This window comes from Medicago sativa, chromosome 4, assembly GCF_051527215.1.
Source record: "Medicago sativa cultivar Bolivia chromosome 4, Bolivia_mono, whole genome shotgun sequence".
NCBI lineage: Eukaryota > Viridiplantae > Streptophyta > Magnoliopsida > Fabales > Fabaceae > Medicago > Medicago sativa.
In genome coordinates this window covers 73,296,658-73,323,808 of record NC_140752.1, presented here as the reverse complement: position 1 = coordinate 73,323,808, position 27,151 = coordinate 73,296,658, and the positions used below count along the sequence as shown (strand labels likewise).

The 27,151-nt window shown below is 33.1% G+C and overlaps 2 protein-coding genes and 1 non-coding gene across 3 annotated transcripts; all 3 read right to left on the bottom strand.

The window, feature by feature from the left end:
- Positions 1-112: 112 nt before the first annotated feature.
- LOC146931681 (ras-related protein RABA1f) lies at positions 113-2,852 on the bottom strand. The gene is made up of 2 exons (XM_085703232.1): positions 2,440-2,852; positions 113-924 (listed from the first exon to the last, which is right to left on the bottom strand). The coding sequence occupies exons 1-2, from the start codon at positions 2,658-2,660 to the stop codon at positions 492-494; spliced, it is 654 nt and encodes a 217-aa protein (XP_085559358.1). The 5' UTR covers positions 2,661-2,852; the 3' UTR covers positions 113-491.
- Positions 2,853-4,873: 2,021 nt separating this feature from the next.
- EMB2785 (elongation factor family protein) lies at positions 4,874-18,393 on the bottom strand. Its single transcript, XM_085703252.1, has 19 exons — positions 18,013-18,393; positions 17,854-17,928; positions 16,931-17,081; positions 14,728-14,796; positions 14,463-14,635; positions 13,946-14,083; positions 13,425-13,550; positions 12,744-12,842; positions 12,414-12,534; positions 12,259-12,322; positions 11,385-11,439; positions 11,183-11,307; positions 9,037-9,110; positions 8,647-8,696; positions 8,409-8,495; positions 7,866-7,916; positions 7,705-7,788; positions 6,506-6,556; positions 4,874-5,321 (listed from the first exon to the last, which is right to left on the bottom strand). The coding sequence occupies exons 1-19, from the start codon at positions 18,334-18,336 to the stop codon at positions 5,238-5,240; spliced, it is 2,001 nt and encodes a 666-aa protein (XP_085559378.1). The 5' UTR covers positions 18,337-18,393; the 3' UTR covers positions 4,874-5,237.
- A 135-nt stretch (positions 18,394-18,528) lies between these two features.
- Positions 18,529-18,601, bottom strand: TRNAR-CCU (transfer RNA arginine (anticodon CCU)). Its single transcript has one exon. It is a non-coding gene; the product is annotated as a tRNA-Arg (tRNA).
- Between the last annotated feature and the right edge of the window lie 8,550 nt (positions 18,602-27,151).

Sequence of the window (27,151 nt, the reverse complement as noted above, 5' to 3'; positions counted from 1 at the left end):
ATCTTGATATGAAAGCTTGTTAGCTTGCAATGAGGAGCACCCAGTGCAACAACAAAAGCGTCATAAATATTAAGTCAGATGGTTTTATATCCTAACGACATTAAGCAGTATATGCACATTACAAATTCAGGATTGAATTATATTTGGTGTCTATCAATAGAACTTTTCCTTTTCCAATGGAAAGGAAAATTAGAAGAAGCGTGGCAAGTATTGTAACTACTAGACAATCTACGAGCATGATATCCCTTTCATTCAATACAAACAGTAATTTTGTATATCTAAAGGTAAAACGATAAATCCCTATGAGCAAACAGTACTCAGTAAAAAATAGTGACAATAATAAAGACAAAACATGTGAGGAAAAATACAAAAAGGAAAAAGCATAGGTATTAGAAAATTTCACATGGATCTCAAAATGTTGAGAATTGGTTGAATCATGCAGATAGATATACCATTTGTTGCGAAGAAGATCCTTTCTATCAGCTGTCAAACTATGCAGAGCAGCATCCAACCTTTTTAACAGCTGAGACATCATCTCTACTGCCAACATTGATTGTCTGCCCTTTCGGCAAAGCAGCAGGGTCATCTCCAATCTCAAGAGTCTTCCTACTAACGACCCGATATATTTGAGTAAGCACTTCTGTGAAAGAATTGTCAACATTCAATGATTCAAGGGCAGACGTTTCCATAAAAAATGTGTTCTCTCTTTCAGCAAATGCTTTAGCATCATCTGTGGACACGGCACGCAAGTGACGAAGATCAGCCTTGTTCCCTACAAGCATAATTACAATGTTGGCATCTGTGTGGTCACGAAGTTCCTTTAACCATCTCTCCACATTTTCAAAAGTTACATGTCTTGTAACATCATACACGAGCAATGCACCAACAGCTCCTCGGTAATATGCACTTGTGATTGCGCGATATCTGTAGAAATGAAAATTACAAAAATGAGATGCATATATACAGCACAGTAGAATAAAAAAATACAACAGTAAGAAAAAACACATATTTAGTCTTTCAAAATACAGTAGTCAAAACTTCAGTCCTTCAATGAATTTTGAGATCAAGTTAGTTCCTCAACCATTAAAAGTATCATCAAAATTGTCCTTTGTACAGATTGATGGACTAAATTGATGTCAACTTTGCATGATTGAAGGAGTAGATTTGATTGAAGTACTACCTAATGCCACCTTTTTTGGAGGACCATGATGTCACTTTTATGACTTGGGAAACAAATAGATATCACTTTTATGACTTAGGAACCAAATTGATGTCACTTTTATGACCAAAGTGATATTGTATCATCGGGTACGTAAATGGGTGTTTATAACTTTATTTTCTCAATCAAATGTTTATTGAGAAATCATGTGGTCAATTTAACTTTTTATCTCGAGCCATCTACCCAGACGATTTTGGGAGCAGCATATTGCTTAGAGAAAGAAAAGGAAAGGTTAATTGGAAGCAGACGTTGCAAAAACAAACGAATGTGGAAGAAAAAAACATGAGGGAACTCATCTATTATTTCACAATTCACACAAGGAGAGATACCCTAAACCTTCATCTACACTACAGAATTGTTCTACGATACGAGTATGATGATGCATCCACTCCCCACAAAACCATCTACCAAGGCTCAAAAGTCAAAACCATGGCAACATAAAGCTTTCAATCCATTCACCATTTTACAGAAGTCATCAAATGTGCAATTTTCTTTTTGTTATAAAATAGGTATCCTTTGTATTGGGATAAACCCAAGTCCCGCATTGATAAAAGATAAGGCCAAATTAGAGTTTGTAAGGATGAGTTAGGTCCAATATAAAAACCTAAAATGGTATTAAAGCCTATCGTTCCGAGTCACCCCCTCACCTTACAATCCGGTTTTGTACGAATGAGTTGTGCCCAATTATCAAAGCCTATCGTTCCGAGTCACCCCCTCACCTTACAATCCGGTTTTGTACGAACGAGTTGTGCCCAATATACCAAATACTTTGTGCGCAACTGGTTAAACTAGTAGACCTAAACCATCTCATCCAAGTGCACTCAGGTAATTGTGCAACTTTATCAATACATACATCAATCATGCCATAAATATATAGCATAATTTAGCAACATTGTCCCAGAAAAATGTGAATGGCATAATCCTATGTTTGCATTTTTTCTAATAACAACAACAACACAATGCTTAATTTTCCAATGTCAAAATCATCCAGATAAAAACAAGAATCCCACAACAACAACAGACATTTCAAATTCAAAATTCATGCAGCCTACATCATTCATCATCACCAAATCAAATCTCAATTTTTCAATAAAATAATCAAGACCCGTTAAAATTTAACCAAACCCCACTAAAATTCGCTCCACAAAAATCCCAAAAAATAATAAAAAAATCAAAAACCAAAAAAAGAAATGCGATCAAAGCGAAGATAAAAATGTAACCTTTCTTGGCCAGCGGTATCCCAAATTTGCGCCTTTACAATCTTATCATCAACATGAATACTCCGTGTAGCGAATTCAACACCAATGGTGGATTTAGATTCCAAACTGAATTCGTTTTTTGTGAAACGTGATAAGAGATTGGATTTACCGACGCCGGAGTCACCGATAAGAACAACCTTGAAGAGATAATCGTAGTCATCATCGGCTCTGTACGCACCCATTGTTGATGGAAATTAGGGATTTGAAAGAAGGGTTTGGGAAATTTTTCAATGAAAGGAACGGTTTTGAATTTTCTGCATTGTTTGAAAGAAAAAGATATTAAAGAGAGGAGGGAGGAGAAATATTCAAAGAAATGAAATGAAATGAAAAAATAATTGCAACATGCTTTGGGTTGGCTGCTTTTTACTTTTTCCACCCTCCATAACAAACAATTAATTATTATTAATTAAGCTGTCAAAATTGATTAATTTAGTACTAACACAAAAGCAAAGTTGAATCTTACATTTGAGTCCATTATCTTATCATCTAGTTGACAATTAACATAGTTTTGGAACCCGTTTTTAAAAATAAATAATATAGTTTTGTTAGTACGTCTCGGTTGTTGATAACTGCAGGAATAATTATATTAGTCAAAATTCAAACTGTGAATTCACCACTTCTTCCTTCATATTTAGGTGTGTGACTACTTGACCAAAATCATGCATATCATTGTTTTTTTTTTCTTTTTTATTGAATTTAATTTATATACATTGTCACCGTAAAATACCTAACCATTGTCCATCGATCATAATATCTAATCATTATAAATGTTTGACTTTTATCGTAACATATTCTAAAGTCATATATAGTTGGTTGCGATTACAATGTAAAAAAGATTGCACTAAAAGTGCATATGAAAGTTAAACTTTTTTATTTACAAATTATGATTTTCTTGCTACAGTATTGCATAAAATTTTCTTGCTACAGTATTGCATAACATTTAATTCTCTCTTGTCAATTTCTTTTAATTTTTTAAATTACTTATTGTGACTAACAATAAAATTGATAGGTTATACCCTATTGTTAATCATCAATGAGGTTGATGATTCATCTTGATCTTGCATGAGATGTGTCTCCTCTAATCTAAATTTTTATATGATCAAACAAAAAAGTGTCACATCACTTGACATGATTTTATATTGGATTTTTATTAGGGTAAAAAAATTGAAAAGACTCTAAATCGTTAACCTAACAAATTATAATAGATAAATTTGTCATTGTAGACGTGCCAACAATATAAAGTATTAGCATCTTTATAAGATGTCATGATTTCTAACTGAGTGATCTTTTTAAATCATGACTTGTGGCTATGGACAAAATTATCTTTTTTTTTTTTTGTTGACGAAATGGAAAAAATTATCTATTTGCTCTTTTATTTGTAATCTATGTGGTCTATAAACTACAACTCATTTAAAAAAAAAAAAAAATTGGATCAACAATATGGTCGTGTAGAAAAACTAGATAGAGAATTGAAATTAATAATTTGATAAATATTTTTTTTACAACAAATAGTTTGATTGGGTCATTTACTCATTTAATTTTTGCACACCAAATATCACCCGTTACATGACAGAATAGGCGAGCATTTCGTGTATATAACACTACCGTACCTGTTCTATAAATAGCATCTTGCTTTTCTTGCTGCGCTGTTTCAGTTAAAAAAAACACATTTATTGAGTTAACCATTACCTTGCTGATAGCTATGTTGAGGAACCTGGATTTGTTTTGCAGTGCACATCAATGACAGCAATGACTTTCCATTTTTGCCGTCTATAGTGTTCCACGGTAGATACTCTCGATATATGACAAAATGAAAGTCAGCTAATACTACATTTTTTTAAGCAATCAATGTTATAAAAGTATATTTGAATTTATATAAAACATATAAAAATAAAATATATATAAAACAACGTTCAAGCATGCTCTAAAAATAACATACTAATTTGAACCCAAAAAATAAAATAAAAAATAACATACTAAATATTTGTGTCCTCGTGTGATAAAATCAGCATTGTTTGATTTAATCTCAGTTTAAATATGAAATTCATTCCAACCAACAGCGCAGCAAGAAAAGAATGATAATATTTGTATACCAAATGTTCAACTTGTTCAACGATTTTCATACCAAATGGAGGCTCAAGCCTTTTAGATGACACCAAATATATTAACAATAAGAACATTCTATCCACATTTTAGACCAAATGGAGGCTCAATCCTTTAAGATGACATCAAATATAAACAGAAACTTACTACTAGAATATACAATTTTATCTCGTAATTACGTACTTCACAAATATCCAACAAACATTTTCATAGTTGTCCGTACTTTACTACTAGAATGTATTAATTTGCTCATGTTAACAAAATGATTATACCTTCAAAAGCAAGAAAGACAATGGTAAATATAAATCATTATATTAAATGTAAGCAAAATAAACTGCCTTTATGACCAGTTCATATATGAAGCTTAATCTAAAAAAAATACACTTGATACATTACATAACAATGTAAGTAACTTCTTTCCAAGCCAATAAGCAAGGCAATCACTAATTATTTCCTAGAAATACAAAATTGAGTTGCTTTATTTCTCACTATCAAAGAATATTTCTTATGAGGTGCCTGTAATACAGTACTTGAATTAAGTTAGAACCTGAAGACAAAGACTTTTGCTCGCGACGACTATACTATATGCTGAATAATTTAATGTTACAAAATTTAATCGAGGAAAAACTCCCCGTTGCTCTGGCCTTTTGTCCTCTTCATTCCTTTGGCTTTTTACTCATGGTTTTTCGCTTGCTAGCATCAAGGTATTTCTTCCGTAACCGGATTGCCTTTGGAGTAACCTTCATGCCAGAAAAAAATGTCACAATCAAAACAATCAGATAATAGCATTTTGTCAAAGTAACATTGTCTGTTTTTTTTCCTTTCCTTTTTCCATTATTCCATTTAACAACGTGCATTCAAAGGGTACATATTTGCCTTATTTGGATGATGACCATTTGATCTCAACAAGGTCTTTTTTGTTGAAATATTATTTAGTTTTCAGCTCATTATTTTCATTTTACTGTCTTTTTTTTGGTCAGGCATTTTACTGTCTTTAAATGAAAACAAAGTGATAATTTGTTATGAGCTATGAAGCACGGATACAGACACGGACACGACATGGACATGCCGACACAGCTAAATTTTTTTGAAAATCACATATTTCATTGTAATTATGTGTCGGTGTCGGACACGACACGTGTCTAAAACGGGGACACGCCTTAATGATATTTTAACCTTCATTACAAAATATCATTGCTTCATAGGTTATGAGTAAGCCCCACAATGATATTTTGTAATGAAGTAAACTCTCAATTTGTCCGTTAAATTAGGGTCCCATCACATTAGCCTTCTAAATATTTCTATCATAAAATTATTCCCTTCTGAACCAAATTGTCCTCATAGTAGAACTTCAATAAATAAATAAATAAAATCACAAAATTAGACTACATAAAGACACCAAATTAATCCATACATGTATATAACTAAAACTATGACAACAGAACAAATTTAGAGTTAATTATTGAAACCAGTATTGTCGATGACGGATGGCGGGCCATGGCGAAGAGAGAAAATCCCGCCATTCTGGTTGCTCTGTGGCGGCAGTATAATCCAGAAAATCCCGCCATATTGACCGAAATTGGGCGTGCCGGAGAGCCCAAAAACCACCACCAATATCCGCCAGGTGCCACCATGGTCAATATTTGACAGACACTGATTGAAACTTGAGGATCCTAGTTTGAGGGGGAAAGATTTGAGGACTGATATCGCTACACTATAATCATCGGGGGACTGACTATTTGATGTCAAAAATCTTAAGAGGATAAATATGACAACATCATGATATTAGCAGAACCAATTTGTTTAATTGGGTACTGGGCATGGAGTGGAGGCGGGCTGGGGATGAAGCACCCTTAACATATTTTCATCGTGAAAATCAGATAAAACTTTTTACAGCATTAATAAATTGTAGATTAGAACGTACCTCGATAAGCTCATCTGAAGCTACATACCCTATAGCTTCTTCAAGTGTCATCTGCAACCAAAAAACCACCAGGTGTAAGAAAACATATTAAGCTCAAGAACCATCATCTTCTTAGGCTCTTCCACGAACTACTTTCCAGCCACAAACAAAATATTTCACACAGCCACAAAATGATGCCAGGTCTAGTACATAAAAATTGCTAGGTTCCTTGAAAGATTTTGGCAATAACAGCACAGTTGAAGCCAAGAAATGCAAAGAACACGAAAAGCATAATTAAAATACAACAACAACAATCAAGTCTTTATCCCACTAAGTGGGGTCGACTATAAAATAAAAGCATGATTAAAATATTGATAATTTTCTATTTCACCAGTTGATATTAGTGAAATTAAACCATGTAACCTAAAAAAATAAGGAAGTATTTTTTCAGCTACAAATCATTATTTAAAATAATTAAACAAACAGAAACTTCAAAAACTTTAACTATTCGATCAGAGGTTTTAAAAGCATCCATGTTATATACAGGTAGATGCAATATTGGAAACACTGCACAGACTGAGCCTGTAAGTTTTCATGCTTTGGCCTTTGTTTGGTTTGAGAGAAATAGAGGAGAGGGATAGAGAAGAGAGAAAGAGAAGAGAAGTTGGAGATTTCTCTTGTTTGGCAAGAAGAGAAATTGAGAAGAGAGAAGAATAATTGGCGGGTCCCATACCCTTTTGTTTTCTCTTCAAAAGTGAGAAGAAAGAGGGAAGAAGATTAAGAAGTCTCTAATGCCATTGGTTTTTTAATTAATCATAAATTATAATGTTGTCTTATTAAGGATATTTTTGTCTTTTTAAAAAACAATAACATCTCTTCCTCCTCTATTTCTCTATTCTTTCTCTTATACCAAACAATACATCAAATCTACTCTTTTTCTCTCTTCTTAAACTAGCTCTTACATATTTCTGTCTTTCCAACTTCTCTTCGAAACCAAACACGCATGTCACCCTAGTTTTTTTGAGCTAAATAAAGATTTTTTTAAATATCCGAGCATGTGAACTCCTAACTATGTCTTGTCAAATGATGAACCCTTCAACTCATTGCTGAACATTTGATGTTTAAATGCACTTTAATCATGAATCAAGTAGGTATCAGAATTCTCAATTATATAAAATAAGCAAGATTTAATGGCATAACATTGACCCATAAATACATACAAGGCGAGGAGGAATCAGCTTCACAGTATCATCCTTGTTCACAGAGCGTACATTTGTAAGTTGTTTGGCCCTCACTGGATTAACCTGCAATTTATATCAGTCTGTCAGTTTGCCACCAACATTGACATACCACTGGCAGTTAGGCTAAGAATTCTTCTTACATCAAGATCTGTATCCCGTGAGTGTTCTCCAACAATCATTCCATCATATGCCTGTAAACAAAAGAACAGGTATTATAGGCAGCATGTACGAGAAACTATATGTGCAATACAGGCAAAAGTTAGATGAAAGCTGAAACAGTATAAAGTCATTTAAATTAAGCACACTTTCCCGTGTTTCACTATTATTACAAGGTCAAAGTATTTGAGCATAATTTGAACATCAAAAATCCCTACTTATTTTCCGCAAGAAAAATCACGGCAAGAAAGTATTTCCCTTGAAATTCAGTTTTTTCTAACGGGACACAGTGTTTCCGATCAGAAATTCATCTTGAATAACCACATACAGTGAACCCGTTATCAATCCATAGCGGCCAAAACAGTTACGGAAGAGATCACAGAGATGATTATTCGAATCTTGTGTGTGTTTGGGTGGGTGGGTGAGTGGGGAGATGTGTGGTTAGATCAGAATCAGAACATATTTTTCTAAATGATCCAGAAGGAAAGCATGTAATACATGAAATAGCAGAAGGTATTAGCTCTTACCTCCATTCCAGGAGATACAAAAAGAGTCCCGCGAGCTTCTAAGCTCATTAATGCATGCAATGTGATTGAACCAAAACCCACTGACACCTGCTCAATTAAGGGAACATTATTCAGTAGGCACATGTTTGAAAACTTGACAAAAAGCTGTCTCAAAACGGTTTTATGATTTATAACAACTATATCATGTTAGTAACTCGGTGTAATTTGTGAAGTTAAGACAGGCAGCAGACAAACATACCAGTACTCCTTTCCTCACATTGCCAAGAGGGCCTCGAAATTTTTCATATTCTGCAAGGTTACAATAATGCACACTATAAAATATATGTATGGATGTAGGGCGTATGTATAAAAACAACTCTAATAGCTTCATTGCAAAAATCAAAGTGCTCAAAAATAGTATGAGAAGTTATTCAAATAAGCATGCATAATGATCCACAAACATAAATGAGCATAACCTAAATCATGGGGTCAGCTAAACAGCATGACAAACATGAATGAGCATTAACCTAAATCATGGGGGCAGCTAAACAGCATGATTTGGAAAACATGTAACAATCATACTGAAAATCGGCATCTTTGCATGCTAGTTGGAAGAAGAAAATAAACTTTTTTGGTAGGAGATGCATACTGAGGAAAGCACGGTGCATGAACCCAGTTCCACGTGTCTCACTGCTGAACACACTTCTGTAACCAACCAGGCCCCTGAACAAACAAAATAAAGAAGTTACTAGATTTGTTGCACATCTGATTTCACTATAACAATAATGCCTGTTAAAAACTATTAAAATGTTTTATCATCCTCGACTATTTCATAGAATTAGTTTCTTATCTTAGAGAATCTTTGACTATATCTTCAGATTTGTTTTCATGTTTCTATATTGTTATCATAATTTGTTTCTCTATTTAAATAGGATTTGGAGTCATGTATTAGTATAATTAAAGGCTAGTGTTCAGCCTTTTTATTAAAATTCATAATTGTCAAATCATTTCAAATTCATAATTCAAAGTCTTTATTCTTGAACTTCTTTCTATATTGAAAACCTTATACCATCTGTCTCTAAAAACCAGATTTATAAAAAATGTTGCAAAACGAGACTTGATGGACATTTTGTGCTGCTATGTTCATATTTATCCAAAAAAACAAATGCTCTTGTATATGTCTCACTGGGATGTGTTGTACAAGTTTGTGCTTCATTGTGAAACGTTGTTAAAATATCAGCTTTAAATTTGATTGGTTTGTTTACTGTAATGCAATTGATGCATATTGCTAATTTAATATAATGTAATTTTATCAAGTTTTTGTTCAAAAATGGAAAATATTGTTTATAAAATATAATTTTCCCATGCATCTTACGGGACCAAGATCTAGTACCTTCAATATGATATCGTGAGTCTACTGTAATAACTTTATTTATAATCATTTTAAGACCATCATTGTCTGATCGTTCATTGGCAACTAAGTTTTTGTTTTAGTCAGCATGTGAGCTCCACACGCCACCTTCATGCCGTCTGTTCAATGTGGTCATGTTTTGTTTGCCAGCCCTACCTGTTCAGACCACTTTTAGCTTGTGAATCTCTCATTTGAGTTTCATTTCACCACCGTTTGCAGCTCAAGTGGCACCTCCTTGTGATCTCCATGGATCGATCCTTGTTTCTCCAATCCAACCTAGATTGAACGTGTTTCTTGCAAGACACTGGTTGTACCTAAATTACATTTTGCCACTGGTTTAATCTAAATTACAGTTTGCCACTTGTATTGTTGCAACCGTGGTTATGCATTCAGTTTGCCTTGGTTGCAGTTTTGCACTGGTTTTATCTCAGTTGCAGTTTTGCAATGGTTTTGTCTCAGTTGCGGTTTGATACTGGTTTTGTCTAAAGTGCAGTTTGCCACCAATTTATTTGTTCCATTTGGAATCTAGCCTCAGCTTTTGTGCCAACCACAATACGGTCTGAACTCTCTTCTCTACTTATTTTCAATATCAAATTATATTATTCGGTTTTCAAAGGGTACATTTGTAACAAGCTTAAGTTTTTGCTCGGGAGTGTTAAAAAATATGGAAATATTTTCTAATATTCTTGATATTATCTGACTATCTTGGATAATCAGAATGGCTCAATTACTTATCTGTATTTTAGACTATCTCCTTAGATTAGTTTCCATATTTGTTACCCTATTCAATTAGGATTGAGTCTTGCATTAGTATGAATAAGATTGTGTTAGTGTTAACTTTTTGTATCGAAAAGCATAGTCATCAATCATATTATAGACCATGTCGTTCCCTCTTCTCTCCTATATACGATAAAAAAATGGACAGTAGTGAACTGAATTCCCAAAGCTCAAACTACTCAATTAGCTCTATGAGACCAAACAGTAAACCAGAAATCTTGACTTAGTAAGATGTGCCATCCGCAACCAACCATGACGCCGGAAGCAATTTTTGGGTGAGAAAAAAACTAGAAAAATTATATGAAGTAATTGACAGACATCCACTTAGATTTTCAATATCCTGCTTTCCTTAGCTTCTTCAAAAAAAAAAAAAAAAAAATATCGTGCTTTCCTTTTTAATCATCTCAGAACAAGATTACTTAAGAAAATGACTGGGTTGGCAAAAGGTTATCATCATTCCCATGAAGGGGGCAAAGATATATACATATATTGTGTTTCAATAAAAAAGAAATACATCTAAATTTCTTTACCTGCGATATGTACAGTACATGGGGTTATAAATCGAAGAGATAAAGTCAAGATGGAAAAAAGAGACAACAAAACCAACCTCGATGGACAAGTCAAACACAATCTAGTTCGGCCGACAGTTCCCGCGACAGGACCCATGTCAGTAATCTCAGCTCTTCTGTGAGACAAGGCCTCCATTACAAAGCCAACATGCTCATCATTTACCTGGGATATATCCGTTATGATGTCAAAGGTCCAAACTCGTGTACACGCATACTATGAACACCAAATTGAATAATTACCTCGATTGTAACTTCTTCTATTGGCTCAAGTTTCTGACCCTTGTCAGTTTTATACCTAATAAATCCATAGCAAAAGGACATTAAAACAGAATAACAACAACAACCAAGTCTTATCCCACTAAGTAGGGTCAGCCACATGGATCAAATGATGTCATAGGGCATATCATATAATTTGACCAAAATCACTGAACTTATCAATCAATATATGAAATTTGGCCAGATCGAACATTTTGCATGGGCAAATCTTTCAAGAATATTTAACATGAAGTTAAGAGAAGTATGAATACAAAGAATGCAAAAATGAAAAAGCAGCCTTCAAAACTCTCCCTGAGGGACACCAGCGCTCTGCTTATTTGTTTTGATTAATTCATGAAATTTTGTATCTATTATTAGAATCTTATTGTGTTTTTAGTGCTATTTCCTGAGCTTGTACTGGATTTAGAATAGTGGTGTATAAAGAAGCACATGGTTAATTTTATGCATGACACCACTATTGACTACTATTTCTCTTGTCCTTTTCTATCTTTTCCAAATAATTTCTGTACTGGATATCAAACCAGTCCTGAGGCTCCAACTTAACAAGAAATTAGGTCCCTGACATGGTATTAGATTGCTATGACCAAGTGTTTAGGAGATCAATTCTAGCAGTCCGTTTTTTAAAAAATAATTTGAGCATTACTAATCCTCCCCTTATATAGCTTAATCTTTCTAGGTGAGCTGGTCTTTATTTCAATAGCCTCTATCAAAACTCAAAACATAAGCAATAATACACAAGATATACACAAAAAACTTACAGCACTAGCATGCAAAACCACATCAAGTCAAAACTTATAATCACACCAAAATTTCAAAGCTTCAAACCTCAGAAACTCACATGACTTTAGGTGGAGAGACCGATAGCTCAAATCCCTCACGCCTCATATTCTCAATTAAAATACCTGTTAAAACATAAAAGCTTTGAGCAGCTGCCTGAGAACAAAATGAATCAGAGTTTTAATATGTATGCAATTTCAAGAAATAAGAACAGACCCAGCTGTAGTTCTCCTCTTCCTTGAACTTCAAATGTTTCTGACATGCCTGGAAGCACATTTATGGCAAGGTTGGTTTCAGATTCAGCCATTAGTCGATCACCAATTTTTCCCCCAGTCAACTACAAAAATCCAGGATTAGCTTATTTACTTAATAGAAACAATAACTACAAATTTTATAACATATAAAAACTATTCATGGAAAAAACTATATAATGTAACTTCAATGATGACAAAGGGTCGGGTCTGAATTTGGATTTGGGAAATCTCCAACAGAACTTTTCACACAAGCAACTAAAGCAGCAAAGAAAGTAAAGTTAACACAACTTACATGAGTACCATCACGACCAGCTAATGGGGAGTCGTTTACACCAAAAGTCATAGATATTGTTGGGGGATCCAATTCAACTGTCGGTAATGCAGACATAATCTAAGGCATAAAAACACGAAGTTAATAATGTCACCAATTCCATGATAGTAAAATTATCAAAATACAGAGACATTAGTTACATAAAAATTTATTATTAAACACAAATGAAATAATCAAGTGCTTACTGTTTACCTCAACCAGCGAACAAATGGATAGGTTTTGTTCTGGTTTGGATTATCTTATTCTAACCTATAATAGGAGTAGGTAATTAGGGTGTTTGGCTTTACTGGTAGAGTAAACATTTGAGACACTTTAATTTTTTATAAGATGAGCACTGCCCCTTAGAGAATTCCTCTGTTTATCTCGATTCCTGAGTACCGAGCCAAGAGGACTACTCTTGGATTGCCCTACATTAAGTTTGGTATTCAAGAGCCTAATTTGACATCATTAAAGTTTGGTACTCTTGTTTGAACTTTGAAGTTATCTGCAATATTAATTACTGAAGCATCTCTGGGTCTTGGTTTAAAAGTTTTATAAAAAATAGAAATGAAAAAGGGAATCATGAAGGTCGCATTAAATGCCATATGGCCTTATTCATTAAGCTATAAAAAAGGAGGCATAAATATAAAAACTTGTAAATACCTCCACAGTAGTGACCGTATGGCCGATTGATGGACTTGACAAACCAGCAATTGAAATTATATCACCAGCTCCAGCACAATCAGTTACAACCATGGTTGTACCCTTCTTTTTCATCACTTTCACCACCTTTTAAATGAAAACTCGTGAAATTAGTGCTTCCGGTAGAAGAAGATCAAGATATATTTATATCATAAATGTTATTGTTAATTAATAAGAGACGACACTATAAACAAAACAATTCAACAATTCAGTTATTACGTTAGCCATTAGAGAATAATTTGTATTTAAGGAGCTATGTACAGTTTCCATAGATGATTTCTAAAATGAATGATACAGGTATATTTTCAAGCTTTGTCTACACAATGAACAGTAAGAATGTGTAGTGGATAGTTCATTAAATTACACATTGACTGAAGAGAATTGAAAACTATTTACTTTTTATCATTTATCACCATAGTATCAGATCAAATTACCATTGTATCCAACTACAAATGTAATTGAGAGCTCATAAATCTACAAACCTTTCCATCTTCAATCTTTTCAGCACCAGAATCTTTGTTACGTAGTCCGTGAACCCTGTCACCAACACGAACAACCCCAGAATGCACGCGTCCAGTCAAAATCCGCCCAAAATAATTGTCCTTCTCCATCATTGAAACCTGAAAATCACTATTAAGCATGGTTTTTCACTGATCTGAAAGTATAAATCCAAGAACAGTACCAGGAAACAACAATTAAGAGGATTCATACAAGAAGAAATGAGACCAGACTTTCCTAAACTATAGTGCTTTTGTTATCTCTTATAATTAGTTGTGACTTGTGATTGTGATTAGTTGAATAGGGAAGCAGATTTTGAAGTAATGAAACATGAACAACATCGAGCCATATGAATCCTCTATATAAACTGCACTTGATAAAAGGGAAGTGCATTGGCAACAAAAGAAAAGAAACACTGCATCAAAAATGCAACTTCCCCGAAAGGAAGCTTATCAGATGAAAAGACACAATAATAAATTCGTCAATATTTTAAATACTAACCAGCATTTGGAAAGGTGCATCAATGTTTGCATTTGGTGGGGGGACATGTGATACAATGGCATCAAGCAACTGTGACATATTTTTGGCATCGGCAGGAGGATCCTTGGTATATGTGGTGGATGCCCATCCTTCTTTAGCAGAAGCATAAAGAACAGGGAAGTCAAGTTGTTCCTCTATAGGTACAAATAAACATTAACTTTCAGAAAACAAGAGTTTGAAATACAAAACAATCAAGCATAATCCTCATATGTGTTAATTTGTGTACCTGTAGCACCCAGGTTCGCAAATAGATCAAACACCACACTTTCAACCTCATCACATATCTCCTGAGTAACTACATGAAGTAAAAATCACAAGGTTTAGAGTATGTGTGATTTGCTTAAAATGAGGGATTGAAGACGAAAAAAATTCATTGCATGTTTAATTTTTAAAACAGTCATGGGACACTACAAACCTAGATATCAGGTACACAAGACAAAACTCTAAAGCTTTACTGTTCAACAAGATATGTGAAAGCTTTTTGTCTCAGGTATAACACAGCGTAAAATACAAAAGAAAAACATTTTTCTACTCAACAATCATTCTCTCTCCCTCTCGCTTCTCTCTCCTCTTTCTATATTATGTGTATTGTTAGATTTAGATATTTCCTAGGCTAATTAACCCTAGATTACAAAAGTCCCTAGACTGATGTGGCTATTACTCAGCGAAAATATGCTGTTGATACACTTGAAGAAACTGGCTTGCTTGATTGCCGACCTAGTGACACTCCTATGGATCCCAACGTCAAGTTACTGCCAAGTCAGGGGGAGTCACTGAAAGACCCTGGCAGATATCTGACGTCTGGTCGGCAAACTAAATTACCTCACAGTAAGCAGACCAGACATTATTTTTGCTGTTAGTGTGGTTAGCCAATTTCTAAATGCTCCATGTGATGGCATTGGAACGCTGTGATTCGCATTCTTAAGTATATGAAGAATGCACCAGGTAAAGGATTAATTTATGGAAAACAAGGGTAACACCGAAGTTGTAGGCTATTCTGATGCTGATTGGGCAGGTTCACCAGCAGATAAAAGGTCCACCTCAGGGTATTGTGTCCTCATTGGAGGAAATTTGATCTCATGGCAGAGCAAGAAACAAAACAAAGTTGCAAGGTCTAGTGCTGAAGCTGAATATCGTGCTATGGCAGCAGCAACTTGTGAACTCACATGGCTAAGACAATTACTCCAACAACTCAAATTAGGAGATGTCAAGGCAATGAATCTAATATGTGACAACCAAGCTACACTACATATCGCTTTCAACCCAGTTTTCCATGAAAGAACTAAGCACATAGAGATCGACTGTCACTTTGTAAGAGATAAGGTACTTTCAGGAGAAATCATTATAGATTTTGTTGGTTCAAATGACCAACTGGCTGACATGTTTACTAAATCCCTTAGAGGTCCTCGAGTTGAATCTATTTGTAACAAGCTTGGTGCATATAACATGTATGCTCCAGCTTGGGGAGGAGTGTTAGATTTAGATATTTCCTAGGCTAATTAATCCTAGATCACACAAGTCCTATTTGTAACAAGCTTGGTGCATATAACATGTATGCTCCAGCTTGGCGAGCAGTGTTAGATTTAGATATTTCCTAGGCTAATTAATCCTAGATCGCACAAGTCCCTAGACCAATTGTTGTCAACTCTAGATTTTGCGACTTACTAGGTTAGTGCTAAGTAATTAAAGCATTCAATGTACTGATTGTAAATACTACTATAAATATATGAGGTGTGATATACCACAAGACACACAGAACTAACACATAACATGCAATTTCTATATATATAAAATATAATAACATTAAAAATAATCATCTATACACACAAACACCGCTGAATATATGATATAACAATTACGCCTTCTAACTCATGTGTCACATATGTACATGTATATATACATGCATATACTGCAATGTCTAGCATGAAATAAAGGTTGTGCAATACAAAAATACTGAAGTAGAGCTCGCATTATTTTGTTTGTAATGAGTTTTTATTCTACTTGTTTTATGACTCTAGTACGCTGTGTGCATCAAATGCACTCTTAGATCACAACAGTAGAAGTACCTAAATAATGCAAACAAGACAATGATGGTGAGAAAGTTAAATAGTTTCTTGCTTTCATGTGATTACTGTATAGTATTATGTTTCACTTCTAAAAGTAACAAAATTTGAGAAAGTCTTAGGATCAAATTTAATGTTTTATTGTGTGAAATGTGGCATGAGGGAGAACAGGAAGGAGAAGACAAAGAGGATACATGAAAAATGAGATAGCAATTAGAAAGATTGGAAAAGGGCAGTTGCCGCTATTTTTGGCCTTTGTTTTTAAATTTCTCTACATGTATACCATCATAAAATCATTCATCAACATAAATTATATTCTTCGTAAAATGATATTGAGATACTATGCTAGAAAAATAGGGAACAAACCTGCAGGCCGGTCTACTTTGTTTAAAAGAAGAATAGGTCGCAACCCATACTTTAAGGCTTTTGCAAGAACAAACTTAGTTTGGGCCAGTGGACCTTCCCCGGCATCAACAACCAAAACTGCTCCCTCAACCATACCAACTACACGTTCCACCTAGTAGTAAACCAAACACAAAAATAGTAAGTGCAATCAAACCACAACCAATATGTAGTTTTCACTGATAGTAATTCACATTCAAAACAAAAACAAAATTGATCATCTAATAGTAAAAGAGTTTGTTCAATCCTGACAGAGAAAAAATTTGTTTTGGATTAGCTTATTTAAGTAAACACTTGAGAGACAATTTGGAAGAGTTATCAAAACAACTTGTAACATATCCCTCAGTTGTTTTTCAGCTAGTTTTTATAAACTCTTGACAATAGCTTATGAAAACAGTTTGACTTTATTTTATTTTTTGGTGTAGAGATTAACTCATCTTATGCTACAAACTACTCAGTGTGAAATTAAAATAAGTTGTTAATCAAAATACGACCCAACATACCACCGTTAACATCATTCTTTATTTTGAAAATAACAAAACCATTTTTTAGTAATCAATCAACCATGTTAGGCTGTGCAATTAAAATTTCAATCCAAAGGTACAATTACTACGGATAAAGAAACTAGAACCTGTTTGGATTAACTTATTTGAGCTTATCTACTAGCATAAGTTTTGTGAGACTCTTTCAGAGAACTTGTGAAAACAGCTTATGACACTTTTCATAAGCTTTTCTCAGCTTAATTTCATAAGTTATCCAAGATAGCTTATAAAAACAACTTAACTTTATTTGATATTTTCCTATAGAAATAGTGTATGTAAACTTATTCATAAGTGCTTATCCTTGTAAGCTAGCGTTTGTTCTATAAGCAGTTTATCTAAATTTACCTCACCACCGAAATCGGCGTGACCAGGAGTATCCACCATATTCAACTCATTATCTTTCCACGAAATTGAAGTAACCTGAAGGAAAAAAAATAAAAAACTCAACCATTAAATCAATTTCAATTCTCAGAAAACGCATTGGATTGAAAAAACGAAACTCACCTTAGAAGAGATAGTGATACCACGCTCACGTTCAAGCGAAATGGAATCCATGGCGCGTTCGTGAGGAATATCAGCCCCGCACTGACGAAGCAGCCGGTCCATGAGAGTAGTTTTGCCGTGGTCGACATGAGCGATGACGGCGACGTTACGGAGGCGGTTAGGATCGAGTGATGCGGCGGGAGAGGAGGTGGCAGCAGCGGCGGCCGATGAAGATGAGAAGAAGCGGGGGAAGTAACGAGAGGGAGATTGAGTGAGAGGTGAAGAAGAGGTGAATGAATTTCGTGTGGAGGAGTAGAGTGAACGGAGAAGAAAAGGAACCGCCATAGCCACAGTGCACCGTGACTTTACCAGTGATGTGAATGTGTAAGGGTTTTAGTCTTTAGAGTTTTACACCAACGCGATCGAAGTTGTAGCAACTTGCACGCACAGTTTTTTTTTTTTTTTTACTTTATCACGTTTAGACAAAAAAAAAAAAAAAAAAAAGGAGGGAGCAAAAATATAATATAATATTTCGAACGCGCCAGGTAGGGGTCGAACCTACGACTTTCTGCTTAGGAAACAGACGCTCTATCCACTGAGCTACAGGCGCTGATGTATGATGGAAAGCGTAAGATACAATATATCGCAAAGAAACTAATGTTTTGTTTGGGAGTTTCAAGGGGAAGGGAGGCCTATTGAAAAAGAGTTGTGTTTTTTGTACAACTAATGCAACACCCTTTAATATTGTGATGAGCACGCAAATTGAAATCAGAAAAAAGAAAATTAAAAAATAGCAAAAAAGATTTTTTTTTTTAGAGAGAAAAAAATAGCAACAAAAGTTGTTGGTTGTACAAAAATGATGTTCATATATCATTCCTCCTTAAAAAAATGAAGAAGCAAGTGAAAGAAATAGAAGACATTAGGAGGATAGGACTTTGTGGGTTAATTTTTTATTCGTAATACAAAATTTCCCTCATATAAGGAATTAAAAAATTGTATTGGGGAAAGGTTTGTATGAATTTTTCAAATTCAATCTTTGTTGTTATAATATTCTTAAAATGAAAAATATATTAACCATTAGCATTAGTTTATCATTCATTAAAAATTGCTCTTTCAAAAAAATATGAATGGAAACTCAATGACATGCATTCCATCGTATTCCATTGCTTATTCTCATTTTGCTTCCCCTCAATTTGGTGGAATGGGATGGAATAACAAATTAATTTATTTGTCCAATTACTAAATTACTATATCCTTGGTTGTTTTACATTTTTTTCCTCTCTGAACAGTGTCACAAGTATCAACTCATATATGCATCAACGACTCTTGACCTCCTCCATTGTATTTTTCTTCGATTTGCGGTGCTTTGCCACTGAATCAACATACAATTGATCTCTTTTATTTTTTTTAGCGGCTGCAGACACTTGATCTATTGATAACGGTGGTTCACAATTGTCAACACGAGACATCACATTATCAGTTCTAAACTGGTTTGAAAATAATGTGTTACTTTTTATTTTAAAAAAAATAGCTTCCCTCGCGTTTTATACATATTAATTTTTTTTTTGACAATCAATATATTATTTCATTCAATAAAATAGAGTGAATACAAGATGGAATCGAATCAAAAACATGGTGACGAGCGTACAATTTTGACTCCCTAGCTAAGCCATGGGCGACATAATTTGCTTGTCTCCTAACAAAACTTATCTTAAAGTTTGAAAATTGTTGTAATAGAGACCTACACATGTTAATAATAGTGCCAAACTCAGATTGACTATTAGTTCTATCAAGTATGCTTTCAACCACTAGCTTACAGTCTAGTTCAATTTGCACCTTTGATAGTCCCAATTGACCAAGCCAAAGAATTGCATATTAATTAATATGCTTGAATCATTAGCTTTTTATGTTACATCCTATTCTTTTTCTATTTCTGTTTTATACATATTAATTAATAAGCTTGAATCATTAGCTTTTTTATGTTACATCCTATTCTTTTTCTATTTCATTACTGAATGTGCGCTTTATTTCCTCCAATACCACTCATTCACCCTTCCTTATTCCTTCACTGTTTGCCTCATCTTCTCCAATGTTGCTTGTTGTTTTTGCATTTGGTTTTAAACATCAAATAATGTTATCGAGTTGTTATGGATTTATTTAGCCAGAAAACTAATTAGTTGTTAAAAGAAATGTGTTTCAAAAACACTTCAGGACGATCGTCACAATACATTTGGCTTGTTGAATCTATGTAATTATTAGAGATTTAGATTGTTGCATTTGCATCCTTTCGTCAAAATTTCTGCAATATCTTTTACATATACTATGAAGATGTTGAAGGGTAATTTGTTTTAGTTCTTATTATTGTTTATTCAAACTATTAATGCTTTTTTAATAAAAGGAAAATTGGAATAAAAAAGTTACAGCTCATTTCGTTCTGTCAATTTTCTAAAAAATAGGATATGAAACTAGTTATATTCCATCGTAAGATATCCAAACAGTAGAATGGTATCTCTTTTTTGTTCCATTTTGCTGTGTTCCATTTTGTTTTCTTCCATTCCGCTCTGTTAGTTTTGAGTTATCAAAATAGAGCTTTAGGTTTTGGTAGGTAGGTAGGCACCTCTTAGCCACGTATTGGGACTTGAAAGAATATTTTTCGAGTATCATTATTGTCTCTTGTGTTTATTCATTCATGGGAGTATATGACTATAGAGTGCATTTAACTTGGACCTTCAACAAATTATTTTTGGATCTAACTTGGACTACTAGAAAGACCTACTTTGTAGGTTATGATAGGGTTAAAAGATTCTCAATATAGAGAGAAGCAAAATACAACGTAATAATCCCTTGTTTGCATATTTAAGCCATAAAACTATACATGAAAATTTCTCCAAAATAATATTGAAAAATAACTATTTTATTTCATATCGCTTTGTATGGTTAGTTGCCGTTTAAATTGAAAATTTTATAACATGTTTTTTTCTTCTTCTTTGTTTCCTTATTTAAGTATGTATGAATTAAATATGTACATTAGAGAGAGTAACTAAAAAAAAGACAACATTAACGATAAACAAACATTCGTTCTAGTATCTTTGTCGGTATTATTTTTCCCTTTGTTAACATATTGACTTGGTATTTTAAACGTAGACTAGTGGAAATATTATATACAAAGCCCCTCACAGAAGTGACATGCGGTAAGCACAGTCCCCAAGGGGTGACTTTTGTGAGCAGTAAAATTTGATTTTGAACGAGGAATATTGTCAATTTTAGGATATTGATGAATGCATCAGCGACAATCTGTCCAAAATGACAACAATAGAAAAAAAGATTTATAGATACTTCTTCTTTAACTTCCTTTATACAACGCTTAAGATCTGAATCTGTAATATTAAAATAAAAGTTAATTAGAGACTTGAAAGAAAAAAGGAAAAGAAGAAAAAACTCAACTTAAACTTAAATGAAAATTTTACTATAAAAATAGTAGGAAATAAAATTTACTATGTGATTAAAGCAAATCCATCATTGTAACAAAAAAAAACTTGTTTTTTTACTAAATCTCTTCTATTTCTCCACACAGAAAACTTACCAAGTATGAAACGGGGGGCCCCGACCTCACCAAAACCAGCAAAGATGATGATTATGGTCTTCAGTACTTAATTCCAAAAAAAAAATCCATTATTTTTTTTTACTTATTTGATTATAAACACTATAAACATTACTATAAACATATGTATTTTATTGTAAACATGAAATAGTACATGTGGAATCTCTAATCATTGTTGAGTCTTAAACATTATGTATTGGACTTTTACTTCAACGATTTTATGCAAATTATAAATATTTTAAAAAAACACAAAAAACGTAAGATAAATTATAGTTTGTATACAATAAGAAGCAACGTGTTGCTTCTCTTTTATAAAGATTATTCCACATATACTAATTATCCAATAAAATTACTAATATAAATTATTCAGGTGTTCAAAATAAAATATATTTTACATATGAGAAGTTGAATTTGTGTGATGAATTCTCTTTTATTAGCTAGATCACAAGTTTGTTTGGTTTAAGAGAATAGTACTCCCCCCCCCCCCCCCCCCCCCCGGTCCCAGTTTAACTCAGTCAGTTGACCATTTCACACATATTAAGAAAAATGTATAAATGAAATGGAGAGAACAATAATTTTGAGTGTCTTTGTCAAGTATTGGTGGATTCTTCTTTATCATAAATGTAAAGTATGATATATTGAATTAGGAGTGGTGAAAGTAGTTTTTTTTTTATATAGTGACAAAGTTCAAATTATTTAATAAAGAGCATACATACCATAATATCCTAACATTCTTAGAATTTGGAATGGAATAATAAAGGAAAAGAACAAAAAAACTGAAATTGTTATTTTATTTGTTGGGTCATGCTCTTGACTTTTGAGATAAGACTTCAAACCATATCTTATATAGTGTTGAAGAAAACATCAGTAAGGACGGTGGTCTTGGATTCAAGAGATGCCCTGAGCAACTTCACGCCATATATTCAGTGTCAAACTCCATTGTTCTGACTTCCAATGATGAGTAAGCCTTCATATTGAACTTGACATAATTTTTAATCACTGAAGTAATTGGTTCGATAGAGAGGTTGTCGCCAGTTATTATGGGGCGGACGGAGTAGTATATTCAAGTAACATTTACTTTATTTGGGTTGAAGTGGCAAAATCTAGCATATGTTTATTAGAATGAAGAATATAATACTTTAACAATAAAAGTAAGTTGATAAAACAAATATTAAAACTAGAGACATGTTAAGTAAGTAACGTGACAGTGGTTGTATACTTATTACGAAGATAATGTTTGAAAAATGTAGACTTCTTGAATCTAACAAAGTGACTTTGTGTATTTCCACTATTCAAGAACTAAGTGCAATAAATTGAGGAGGAGGTATAAAACAATATGCGTTACTGTATATGATAAAGATGTAGAAGGATTGTACAATAAATTCAAATTCACATTAGAGCCATGAAAAACTGTTTTAAAAGATAGATCAACTTTAGGCCTTAATATCGAAGAATACAATCAGTATATGAAATCAAATTGTATGTATTAAAGATTGAATAGTTTATTGTAAAAATATTTAAATACTATGAATGATTACAATTGATATGCTAATGTAGGATTATCATGACTTGGAAGAAGAACAACTCACTGTGTTTTTCTTTAGAGACTGATCCATTCCCCTATAATTTTTTGATGTTGATACACTTGTTACAATCGCGACAAGAAGGGGAAAATGAATTCTTTGGTAAAGAAAGTAAGATCAATATTGAAGTTCAAATTCCGGTTATTCGGCAAGTCTCCTTTATAAATTTGTTTTTGAAATTTTATTTTGTTGTTATTGGTCATTACAATCGTTAAATATATTGTTAATAAGGGTTAATAGGCTTTTACCCCCTGCTATATGGGGGACTTTTGGTATACCCCTGTTAAAAAAAAACTTGAGGATTCCCCCTTGTAAAATGTAGATTCTTTGGTACACACCCCCAAGCTATCTGACTGGATTAATGAGATGATTTGGCATGCTGACTGTATAATGATGGATGAAGTGGCACTGACATGTCATATTTTTTTATTTTAAAAGTGTGAAATACCTAAAATACCCCTAATTATAAATCAAAAAACTCAATTCTTTTTCTATCTCTTCTTCTCCAGCGAGTATCCTATTCTCTCTTCTTCCCCCATTGTTTTTCCTTCTCTTCTATAGATCTCATCCTTATTTATTCTTCCTTCCAATTTTTTTTGACAAAAATTCTTTTCTATTTTTGTTTATTCCATTTAAATTTCTTTTAATAAAAAAACGTATCGTTCTCTTCTTTCTTCTCTCCACCGTACCCCTCTCTTCTCCCTTCTCCCTTCTATATTCTCTCTTTCTTCCTTTTTTTTTCTCATCCTTCTCTTCTCTCCCACTTTCTCTTCTCTGTTTCTGTTTTTTCTTTTCTTCTTCCTTCTCTTCTCTCTTCTCTTCTCCTCTCTCCCCTTTTTGCTTCAAGCAAAAAATCAAGAGTTAAATGGCTTAAACCCGTCACCGTCACCACCACCGTTAAACCCATCACGATATAGTCTCCACCACAAACGCCACCGTCACAATCATAACCGTCACCACCGCACGCGACCTCCATCCACCACAGATCCATCATCGTTAAACTTTGCCACCATGTTCATTCTCTCTCACACTACCCTCTTTTCTCGTTGCTTGATTTGGGAACAGAAGCGAATAAAAGATAAGAAATAATTATGGATTTGGGAAGTGAAGAGAAGAAAATATAGAAGTTTATTTTTTTTAAATAATACTTTTTGTTGATAATCTTGCTGTTCTATTGAATTCATCTTTAGATTTAGCATAATTTGGACATAACAATTTTGTTTTATTGATTTTGATGATGAAAAGAGGGAATGAGATTTGTTTTTAAAGAAGATCTTGTTGTTGTTGATGTTGTTTTGTTGGACATAACAAGTTTTTTTTAGAGAGAGGATGATTAGATTGTTGATGATGATGATTTACAGTAAGGGAAGAAGAGAGAAAGAGGCTTGATGGAGAAGAAGATGAGAAAAGAAATTGGGATTTTTAATTTCGCAGTAGGGGTATTTTAGGTATTTCACATCTTTAGTATTATTTTTTGTAAAAAAATAATAATTTTGTGTCCCACGTGGAAATAAAAAAAAAACTAAACTAAAGAAAATAACACATCAGCGCGCCACCTAAGCTAATTTATCCAATCAGATGGCTTGGGGGTTGTGAACCAAAGAATCTACATTTTACAAGGGGGAATCTCCAAGTTTTTTTTTGACAAGGGGTATACCAAAAGTCCCCCATATGGCAGGGGGTAAAATCCTATTAACCCTGTTAATAATTATTGTGTGATCATTGTGATTTACTAATTATTATTGTGTGATCATTTTTAATGAACATAAAAGAAGTTGTTTTTCCATCCCCCATTTTTTAAAAGTTTCAAGTAGAGATATTATGGATGAATAAGAAAGGCGTGGACAAAAAAATTTCTACATTTGTTGAGCAAACAAGAGATAAGAAAGGCGTGGACAAAAAGTTTTTACATTTATTAAGCAAACAAGAGAAGATTTAAAACATTACTTCAAGATCACGTTTCATGGTCAACGTATTTTTTACATATTTTCTACGAGTAAGTTAAAAACTTAAAATGGATATAGATATATTTTACTTATGACCTAAAAACCTTATTTTTTGTTGCAAAAATTACACAATAAAACACTTCCCCAAAAGAATAATAAAAACTAACCATTTCATTTCATATCACTTTGTAGGGTCAGTCATCGTTTAAATTGAAAATTTTATAGTATCGTTTTTTTCTTTCCTTTTTTAAGCATCTATGGAATAAGCATGTACATTAGAGGGAGTAGGAAAAAAAACAAAGGGATAGAGAGAAGAAGGAAAGTCAAAAGTAGACAACATTAACAATAAACTAACATCCGTTTTAGTTTCTTTACCAGTATTATATCTCCCTTTGTTAACATATTGACTTGGTATTTTAAACGTAGGCGTGTGAATTTTTATGGTTTGTTTCTTTACCTCTCTATTGACTAATTACATCATATCTATAAAGCATGTGAATATTTTCTTATTATTCACTAACATAAAAAAGATGTCTCATATATAGTTATGCACTAATAAGTCAATTTAAACATAGACGAGTATTGATTATTAAAAGAGTTGAAGATCATAGGTTTAAATTCGGACAAATAAGTAAATATTATCCATTTTATGCCTTTAAAAGTACGAGTCATGATAATTGAAATGAACGCAAAAACCTAGTTTCAATATTAGCAAGGGTTTGGTCATAGATTGAGAAATATTTTTAGCAAAGGTTTAGTCATATCAAGGTCTAATAAAGGATTTAAATGAGTTTCTCCTGCACATACAATAGACGTAGACGAAATCATGAAAAAGCTAATTTAATATATAAAGAAGAGTATGAACAGATTACACTCCAATAAGGAAAAATGTGAGCATAAAATATATGTCAATTAGGATGTTAGAGACCTTCTACCTAAAGAAAAATGTTTTGTTTTTTTGAAGGAACCCAAACAAAAAATGTTAGAGACCAACATACCACAAATTTTTCTTAAGCCCTTTTATTTCATGACTTTTGATTTTATGTTTTTTTGGTAAACTAAAATATATTTTTGCGAATATTAACCATTCGAGATAATAGAGATCCATTTAAAGTGTCCGTATCCAAATAAATCATCTTGTTACTTCTATTTTTTTCGTCAATCAAACTAAAGAAATATTTTAATTAACTTTCTCCCGCTTTTCATTCTTTTCACCAACTCACTTACTCGATGTCGGATCCCACTTGCATGACATTGTGGTGGGAATGTCACATCACATATGTCAATGCTCAAAGAAGGATTTAACTTGTGTGACTTTGGTGCATTAGAGCATCCACAATGGTAGTTCCTTAATAGGAATTCCTTAAATGGACCCACGTTACACATCACTTATTTATAATATTTTAATAAAAGTACTTATCAAGGACTCAATGACTCCAATGAGAGTACACTAATATGGACTCCAATGAAAAGTACTTAAATATGCTCCAATAACTTTACATCATTAAACAAAAATAATTTATTTATTAAATTATAAATTACCTCGTAATATTTAATTATAATCCTTAAGAAAAATTAAATTATAAAATATTTATTTACTCGTATGAACTTAAATTTCTGCCACATTTGCTAATAATTTGAAAATGGAAAAATTAACATTACAAATTTTACATTCTTTCGTTAAAAAAAATAATTTGCATGAATTACATTTTATTTAAAATGATGACAAATAGATAAAATAATATTTAAAACAACTAATAATTATTAAAATATTACTTCTTTTGTAAGTGGGGCCACATTGTACATATTTTATTACTTCTTTTAAAAGTGGAACCCGTTAGTTGCATAGGAGAGAGAAGGTCTTTATATAATTACCCGTTCCTTAATGGGACTCATTTTCTATTCCTCCAATGGGGGTCTTTAACAGGGAGTGATCTTTGTTAAGTAAAGACCTTCCATTGAAGATGCTCTTAGACCACTTACAATGGGTTATTGAATCCCATATTCAATATGTTTAAACCATTGGAGTG